Source organism: Dipodomys spectabilis, unplaced genomic scaffold, assembly GCF_019054845.1.
Source record: "Dipodomys spectabilis isolate Male_0828 unplaced genomic scaffold, ASM1905484v1 ptg000480l, whole genome shotgun sequence".
In the NCBI taxonomy this organism is placed as follows: domain Eukaryota; kingdom Metazoa; phylum Chordata; class Mammalia; order Rodentia; family Heteromyidae; genus Dipodomys; species Dipodomys spectabilis.
Genome location: NW_024871157.1, coordinates 2,807,064 through 2,816,678, shown reverse-complemented (window position 1 = coordinate 2,816,678; position 9,615 = coordinate 2,807,064). Strand labels below are relative to the sequence as shown.

The window sequence follows — 9,615 nt, the reverse complement described above, 5'->3', positions numbered from 1 at the left end:
TCATATTTCGTCCTGTTCTAACTCTAATTCAATTTGTTCCTCTGTTGCTTCTGGTGGGAGTTCTTTAAATGATTCTTCTGATGGCACCTCTTCTGGAGGAATCTCTTCAGGGATCTCTGTAGGAGCTTCTGGAACCTCTTTGGGGGTCTCTGGATAAGTTTCTTCCTCCTCCTCCTCTTCTTCTGGTTCTACTACTTCTCTTTCCCCACCTTTAATAATGTAGACGAGGCCAACTGTTACGCCTATTATAGCTAGTGTCATTACTGTAATTACTACTACTAATTTAAAGTTTTGCACCATATTGGATCTTTTCATGGCATTTTGTGCAAGTTCTAGGCTTTCTTTTGGATTTGCAGGCGGGCCACTGTCCACACTCCCACCATTTCCTCTATCTTTGCAGTCTGGAGGGGCACTGCCTACCAAACAATGGCAATGCTTCAAGTCATTGCAAACTCCTTTTGAATTACACATTTTTTCTACATTGCACGTAGGCTTGATTATGTTGGTATGAATACAATTATAATTTCGACAAGTTTTCTTTTTACCACAAAGAGTACCTAGCCAGACATCTCCTTCATCGCGGACACCTGTATTTTGAAATCCGTCCATGCTCCAATAGAATGTCTGCCCATAAGGAATCTGAATGAGTGTTTGACTGGCTGTGATTTTTGGCATTACAGTAATACCCACACATACAAGTTTTCCACATTGCACATTCTCTTCTGAACATTTTATATAACTTTCTGGGGGCCCAGGGACACGGCCACAGTGCCCAAATCGATCGCCTCTCCTGTTCATTTTAATGTACAATTCCTTTGAGGCAGATCTTGATGAGTTCCCAAAAACAAAGGTACACTGACCATTATAGTCCATGCAACGACCACCACGACAATAGAAATTCTTATTACACACAGATCCATCTTCCATATACCTGTCTGCAGGACACATTGCTGAAGCACCATCACAGTATTCTGGGAGGTCACACAACCCAATAAGAGCACGACACAGGAATCCCTTTTTTCGAAATTGACATCTAGAACAGCATGGTTCATTACTACACTTTGCATTTTTCTTCAGGTGACAGTATGTGTCACAGCACTGATTCTGTTCACATGAATCCCCACAGTCACACTGCTCCAACTCCTCTATCACACCGTTTCCACACCTAGCACTCCTGTGCTTGCGGCTTCTGCGCTGTGGCTTGTTAAACAGACAAGCCCCTTTGTGTGCGAGAAGGAAACGGTAGAAGGAGTCAGAGCTGCAGTTGCTGAAGACACTTCCTTGGGTGATGTTTTCATGCATGAGGCAAAAGTGCTTGCCTTTACAAGAGCAGGCTGAGTGGTCATGCTGAATGCCCAGGTTGTGCCCGAGCTCATGGACCATGAGTGCTGCAAAGAGGAGGACATCTTTGTGATGGAAGGATTCCACAGCCGCCGCAAAACCACGTGAACAGGCACCATCGAGAAATGCCTGGCCCATGCTCTGTCCGGGATGATGCCCGACGATCATGTGGGCAACATCGTGCCTCACACGGTGGAGGAGCTTGTCTCGCCGCCAGCTGTTGAAATTCCTGAGTGCCACCTGCAGGTCCACCAGGACCTCTGCCAGGTCCCCCTCGGTCCAGATCTCCACCCCAGCCAGCACCACCTTTGTATTGAGTCCCCTGGTGAAGCTGTTGGCCAGAGCAATGATGTCCAGTACTCCCTGGACCGTGTCATTGATGTTACTGCCCCACATCTGGAACCTCTGGTAGTTGACCACCACAAACATCTCCACATACTTGGTGTGTGACCACAAGTAGGACAGCCCCTGGAGGTGATGAGGCTCCCTGCTCTCTTGCTGCCGGCCAGTGGGCAGCACTTGGCTGTGTGTGGAAGCCACACGACAGGAGGCTGGGGCTTGATGTGCCATGGCGTACAAGACATGTTCGAACCGTTGGGAAGAGGGCATGGGCTCAATGCGGTAGGATGCCTCCTCCTTAATCAGGATGCCCCTGAGGCCTGAACAGGTGTTGACAGAAACAAAAGAATGTGGCACTCCTTCTATGTAGCCTTCATAGTGGCAGTCCTGTGAGAGCCAAGGCACTGCTTGCTCCAGGACACCACGTTGGTAACTGTAGACGGGAAAGCCGCTCACAAAGTAGTCTGTCTTCACCTTCAGGTGAACCAGCTGCTTCTGGCCTTGTATGAACAGCATGTACGATGCGGCTTGGACCAGACCTTCGCCTCTCTTGACTGTCAGCTGCTCTGGGATGACTATTTCATGGGAAGAGCCGTGTACCGATTCCAGGTCACAGTGCATGCTTGGGAGAAGAATTACCCCCAGGAGCAACATGGCTGCCAGCCTGACACACCGATGTCCTGCTGCAAGTTCCAGCCTCAGTCCCTTCATTGGGGGAGCCCAAGTCTGAAACATTACCTCAACTGCTTCTAGGGTCACTTGCCTTTTGCACAGAGAAGGCAGGATGGAGGCTGAGACTCTCGGAGATGTCACCACTGACATGGCCCAAAGGAATCAGTTGATCAGGTAAACGCCAGGCCTGTGTCCATCAGCAGCACGTTGCCTGACAAGCTCTTCTGAGACGCGGTACTATCCCCGGAGGTGTGCTGGCTCCTTGTGGGCAGTTGCTGACCCACACTTAAGCACGGCCTTCAGGCTGTGTCTTTTCCTATTGTTTCTCACCTGGCCTTCAGCAGTAGCCACTGGACAGAAGTTCCTTTCAACAGCCACAGTTTGACGTTCCCTGGCTATGTTTCTTTTTATGTTCATGGAGAGATGAACCAGGTAGAAGGCTTGGTGTGGTTCAGCAGTACAGTATCTCTGATTTCACTTTGTTTTGTCCAGGCCACACTGCTCCTGATAGCCGTTAATCTGCTCATTCTTTCAAATCCAGCATTCTGGCGAGTGGCCCTGGGGGAGGGGCTGCAGATTCTCTGGGGATCTCTGAGCAGGACGGTGTTCTCTGTTGCCCGCTGCCTCTTCCTCTTGTCTGCAGGTTTCTGCGTGATGTTTCTCTGTTCAGTCCTCCTTAGTCAGTGATTTGGTACTTTTCTCTCCCTGAAAATCATGATAGTCCAAGTTTTCATCACTATTCTTTCTTTTTAGTAAATGGATTTAGGGACTTTCTATCTGCTTGTAAAAAGTAACTAAAGCAGACATAGTGTTTTATTTTCAGCAGGTAAGGACACGAGACCTGGTCAAAGTTCAATTCCTCTCAATGCTTCAACATTAAAACAACAGATCGGGGTAAAAGTGAACTTTCGTCAATCAGGTCTCCAACCAAAATAATAAGGATAGGATTTGTTAGAACTCTAATTATTTCCATTTCAATAGACAAATTGGGCTGTAATTTTTGTGGTAGTCAGATTTTGGTATTTCTGTGTCTTGTTTGTTTATAGTTGTGAGGATCAACCTGTGGGTGTTTTCTCTAGAGGCAGGCATTCTACCAATGAACTACAGCCTCAGTCATTGGTGTTTTTTTTTTTGCCAGTCCTGCAGCTTAAACTCAGGGCCCGGACACTTCCTCTGAGCTGCTTTTTTTTTTTGGTCAGTCTGGGGCCTGAACTCCGCGCCTGGGCGCCTTCCCTCAGCTCTTCAGCTCAAGGCTAGCGTTCTACCACTTGAGCCACAGCGCCACCTTTGGCTTTTTTTATGCCGGTGGCTCTAACCTGTAATCCTAGCTACTCAGCAAATGGAGCTGAATATCACGTTTCAAAGCCAGCCCATGCAGGAAATTCTATAGGACTCTTCAAATTTCTTATGGCACATCTATAACAAACAAGCTAGATAATGATGTATTAAAAAAAAAATTGCTCCCCTTCCTGAGGATCCTGGAACTTTTTTTTTGGGGGGGGGGGGGGAGTCCGGTTGTGGGGCCTGAACTCTGGGCCTGGGCGCTGTCCCTCAGCTCTTCAGCTCAATGCTAGTGCTCTACTACTTGAGCCACAGTGTCACTTCCAGCTTTTTCTGCTTATGTTGTGTGAGGAATCAAACCCAGGGCCTCATGCATGCAAGGTAAGCACGCTACCACTGGGCCACCTTCCCACCCCTCCTGAGCTTCTTTTGTTCAAGTCTAGCACTCTGCCACTAGAGCCACAGGCACCACTTCTGGCTTTTTCTGTGTATGTGGTGCTGAGGAATCAAACCCAGGGCTTCATGCATGCTAGGCAAAAACTCTACCACTGAGCCACCTTCCCAGCCCCACACTTGGTGTTGAGACAGGGTCTCAAAATGTCACTCAGAGTAGGGTGCTAGGCTTGAGCTGAAGAGCTGAGGGACAGCGCCCAGGCCGAGTTCAGCCCCCAGGACCGACCAAAAAAAAAAAGAAGTCACTCAGTCTAGCCAACTCAAACTTGCTGTATAGCTCAGACTATCCTTCCAATGGTTATCATCCTGCCTCAGCCTCCTGAATGCTACGATTGGATTTGTTCTTGATGTTAAATCCTTGCTATATCTAGCACTAAGTTTACAAAGTGAAAAAAGCCTTGTCTACCAATAACTTACCCATGCATTTTTTTCTGTGTACCTCAGGATACCTAAAATGAGACTCTACTTGCCAGGCACCAGTGGTTCACGCCTGTAATCCTAGCTACTCAGGAGACTGAGATCTGAGGATCTCGGTTCAAAGCCAGCCTGGGCAGGAAAGTCCATGAGACTCTTTATCTCCAGTAAACCACTAGAAAACCGGAAGTGGTGCTGTGGCTCAAGCAGTAGAGCGCTTGCCTTCAACTGAAGAGCGCAGGGACCGCGCTCAAACCCAGAGTTCAAGCCCCATGACCGACAAAAACAAAAAGACTACTTGTTTTACCTTGCATACATATAATTTTATATCAAATCAGATATTTATAGCATACAAACTTTGAAATCAAGGTGTGCCTACAGGGAATGTTTGACACATGGAAAGTGTCCTGTCTACTTCAGTAAAGAAAGGGATGCCTCTCTCAGATGATGTCTTTCCTCAGGTGATACTTTATTTGTCGTAGAGATAATAAAATATTTCATTAGCTTCTTATAAGAAAACCTGCATGTCAGAACCCCATTTAAAATTGAGAGCAATGTATGGGATTTCACAGTATAACACCATTATGGGTGTTAACTTTTTCAGAGCTAAGCATATAAACAATTAGTGTGGGTTATTTTTTAAGCCACAGTTTCAATTCTGCACTGTGACATGTTTTAAAGCTGAGTTGGTTCCTTTGGTAACATTATTAGATTACAAGTGCCAGAAAATAACTCGGATAGCTGCATTCACATACTTTTTTTGCCTAGAACAAAGAAATAAAAATGAACCAAGGATTTTTCCAGAAAAGATAAGAAAGATGTTTAAGAAGGCTATGACTCAATTCTTGGGTGTGTATGCTTTTCAACCTCCTAGGAATTTTAATAACAAAAAGCAAAATACGCTCCCCAATTGCAGTCTACTTCAAGGAATTGCTACTGTTCCCTTTTTGTCACCGTTGAAATCATTGTTGGGAATTATAATTTGAGAAAAAAAAATATTACCCAATAAGGATGTATGTAGATGGCTAAACGATTTTTACTAAATGTGATGTATAAACAGGGACCCTTATAAATTATCATATGCCAATAAAATATCCTAAGTGTTAAAAAAAATCATAGCATTAAGCTACTCAAGAGACTAAGATCTGAGGAATGTGATTCAAAGCCAGCCCAGGCAGAAAAGTGCCCTTGAGACTGATCTCCAGTTTAACCACTCAAAACACAGAAGTAGAGCGGTGGCTCAAAGTGATGGAGCAAAAAAGAGCTCAGGGACAGCACCCAGGTCCTGAGTGCAAGCCTCATGACTGACAACAACAACAACAACAACAAAAAAAAATATATATATATAAAGATTAAATGATTTCCACTGGATTTCTTATTTCTGTACGAGCAAAAGCTTCTTTACACTTGCTATTTGGAAATCATTAAGGATTTGTGAGGTATTATAATAATCAGGGCTAATTATGGTAATTCATTTAGTAGGATAGAATGATCAAGATCAATAATAGAGGAACATTCTCCTTTCTAAGCTAAAAAATACATAAGTAAGTGAAATTTCCAATTCTCCTATTGAAACATGTTTTGTTCAATAAATACATGCTTATACACATGCTGATATACAAGACCTGATTTAACATCTTCATTGTCAATCATTCCTTCAGTTTATTCTTTTTTGTATGTGTGTACAGGTTCTGGGGATTGAACCTGGGTGCTGTCTCTGTGCTTTGTGCTCAAGGCTATTGGTCTACCAATTAAGCCTCATCTCTGCATCTGGCTTTTTTTGGTGTGTTTGATTAGAGATAAGTCTCGGATTTTCCCATCTGGGCTGGCTTTGAACCACAATCCTCAGATCTCAGCTTCCTAAGTAGCTAGGATTATAGGTGTGAGCAATCAGCACCTAGCTTTGGCCTATTCTTTCTTAAGTTTTCTTTTTTTTAACTGTCTTTTGTAGATGTGTTTTAAAAAGTAAATTTATGCCAGTCATTCTTCCATGTTTGCCCAGCAGTATTAGTAGGAAGATATTGAAATCTAAAGACATTTTGGTAAAAAAATCTAAAGATATTTGAATGCCAATAGTTTCAATAAACAGACGGTTAGCATATCATGAGAGAAAACTGGAGACTGTAAGCGGCTACTTTTTTTTTTTTTTTTTGCCGGTCATGGGGACTGAACTCTGGGTCTGGGCGCTGTCCCTCAGCTCTTCAGCTCAAGGCTAGTGCTCTACCACTGGAGCCACAGCGCCACTTCCTGCTTTTTCTGTTTATGTGGTGCTGAGGATTCGAACCCAGGGCCTCATGCTTGCAAGGCATGCACTCTACTGCTGAGCTACCTTCCCAGCCCCAGGCTATTTCTTTTTTTTGGGGAGGGGGGGGTTCAGTCGTGGGCCTGGGCACTGTCCCTCAGCTCTTCAGCTCAAGGCTAGCACTCTACCACTTGAGCCACAACGCCACTTCCGGCTTTTTTTTCCTGCATATGTGGTGCTGAGGAATCAACTCCAGGGCCTCATGTATGCAAGGCAAGCGCTCTACCACTGAGCCACCTTCCCAGCCCTGTAAGCGGCTACTTTATAAGTAGTCTTAGAAATATTAGGTTATCAGTAGTGTTATGCAGTACAATTGAAGGAAGATATGCTCATTTCCACTTAGGCATGGATTGTGTGATATTAGTAAGTCTGACTTGTACATTAAGGTAAATCTTAATATAGGCCTAGGAATATACTTATCTCCACTTTGAAGACCAAACAGTACTGAGTCTCATGGAATCTACTGGTTTTTCAAGAATTCTGTCCAGGGTAGGACCTATTTTTTTTTTTTTTTAGTTACAACAGCTGGGCATCTTTCAGGGTTTTTCAACATGGAGTATGGTGCTCAGCTGGACATATGTGGGCACAGATTCCATTTTCCAGTGGTGGGTTGGGGTCAAGGTGGAGTACTTGTCATATGAACTTATCTTGAAGGGACTAAACTCATGGGCAACCCAGTGCTCAAAGTAAAATGATCATTTTGGATACTGTTATGTCACACCAAAAATTCACTACACACTGAAGACAAAAACTCATTCTGAGTCTTTAAAGATACTCAGATAGCAAATTTCCAAAGTTATTTACAATGCATTCCAGTAAGTTCCACTAAAGATTAACAAAGGCAATTTCTGCCCTTCCTTTTCCCATGCCATACTGATCCTCTGAGCTTAAGATAGCAACACTACAGTATTCAGATGTTAACAGAGACAAGGGCAGACATTGACTTGCTCTGAAATTCAGTCTATAAAGTTATATTTCACTGAAAAACTTAACAGGTCCTGAATTCAACTCTCAGCTAAGTTTTTAGAACAGGAAAAATTTTACACGTCTTTTCCTCTATTACCTCTTAAATTTTGCTACCTTGAAACATATTCAATGCTTCTTGAAGGGTTCTTTTTTATTTTTGGCTAGTCGTGGGTCTTGAACTCAGGCCTTGGCTCTGTCCCTGAGCTGCTTTTGCTCAAAGCTAGCACTGTATCACTTGAGCCACAGCACTACTTCTAGCTTGTTCTGTTTATGTAGTACTGAGAAATCAAACCCAGGACATCATGCATGCTAGGCAAGTACTCTACCACTAAGCCACATTCCAAGCCCAAGTGTTCCTATTTATAAAAGCTTTGATCAGTCATCTAAAATTAGGGAATCCTAGCTCAGATACACATCCTCCAAGATAGTCTGTGTAATAAAGTAGTTCTTTAAAAAATACATATTTTTGTGTTTGTGTGTTAGTTCTGGGTCTTGAACTCTGGGCCTGGGTGGGTGTAGTCCCTGAGCTCTTCAGCTCAAGGTGAGCACTCTACCACTTGAGCTACAGCACCACTTCCGGTTTTTTGGTGGTTAAGAGTCTCACTGAAGTTCCTGCTTGGGCTGGCTTTGAATTGTGATCCTCTAATCTCAGCCTCCTGAGTAGCTAGGATTACAGGTATGAGCCACTGGTACCTGGCTGTTATGTTTTGATCATTTATATTCCTATAGTGAGTTCCACACATACAGGGCATACTAACCAAATGTCATTGTGAAAGTATATTCTCAGAAAAAAAATAGGAGCATTAGAAACTAAGTGAATTCTCTGGATGGGATGGGAGTTTGTCTGTGAGTTCTTCTATTACTAACACATCTACCCAATAAAAAAGTTTGAACAACAAAAAAAAAAGAACAAGCAACAAAATTGTGCCCATATTAGACAAGCATCTGGACTTAACTTTCACTCAAACAGCTGCTCTGAAGATGGAGGGTACTAAAGAAAACATATACAGCTCAGAGGATGCCAATGAGAAATCCAGGCAGAAACATTACAGAGGTTGGGGGGAACAAAAACAAAAGTGGATCATTTTAGACACTAGTCAAGTTTCTGTTATATATAAGTAGCACAGGGAAATCATCCCAGAAGAAACAAGAAAAACAAGGAAAGCAAAGTAGTAGAGGAGGGGAGGGCTCTCTCAATACAGTGGGACTTCGGGAAAGGGAAAGGGAAGCTGTGCGTAAACATGTCAACAATAAAACTAAAGTGGGGTGCCGAAGGCTCATGCCTGGAATCCTAGCTACTCAGGAGGCTGAGATGTGAGGATCATGGTTTGTGTCCAGCCTAGGTGGGAAAGTCTGAAACTTTTTTATCTCCAAGTAACCACCAAAAAGCTGAAAGTGGAGTTGTGGCTCAGGTGGTAGAACATGAACCTTGAGCATAAAAACTCAGGGACAGTGTTGAGGCCCTGAGTTCAAGCCCCAGAAGTAGCGCATGCACACACACACACACCACAAAAATTCTACTAGATTTAAGCAACACACTTATAACGACAAAAAGGAAATGCTGTCTGTTTTTTTTCTGGGAATTAAGGCAAGAAAAGGAAGGACACGGCTCCCACCTCTTCCATCACAGGAAGCAGCTCACAGGACCCCTCTGTGCATCTGCAACGACAAGTCTACAACAGTTTCTTGGCACTTGAGTGAATCTATCACTGGTGTAGAAGGTAAACGCACAGGGTAACTGAGCGAGATTCCACAGTATTAGACTCAACTGTTTGTTCACTAAGCAGTAGGTCACTTAGTTGGTCCTTTATCTACCTCTACCAAGTGGTTTATGAATACTTCATTAT

The 9,615-nt window shown here is 43.8% G+C and overlaps 1 protein-coding gene across 1 annotated transcript; it reads right to left on the bottom strand.

The window, feature by feature from the left end:
- Nucleotides 1–3,055, bottom strand: LOC122098505 (disintegrin and metalloproteinase domain-containing protein 1b-like). The gene has a single exon (XM_042668953.1). The coding sequence runs from the start codon at nt 2,500–2,502 to the stop codon at nt 1–3; it is 2,502 nt and encodes an 833-aa protein (XP_042524887.1). The 5' UTR covers nt 2,503–3,055.
- Nucleotides 3,056–9,615: the final 6,560 nt, after the last annotated feature.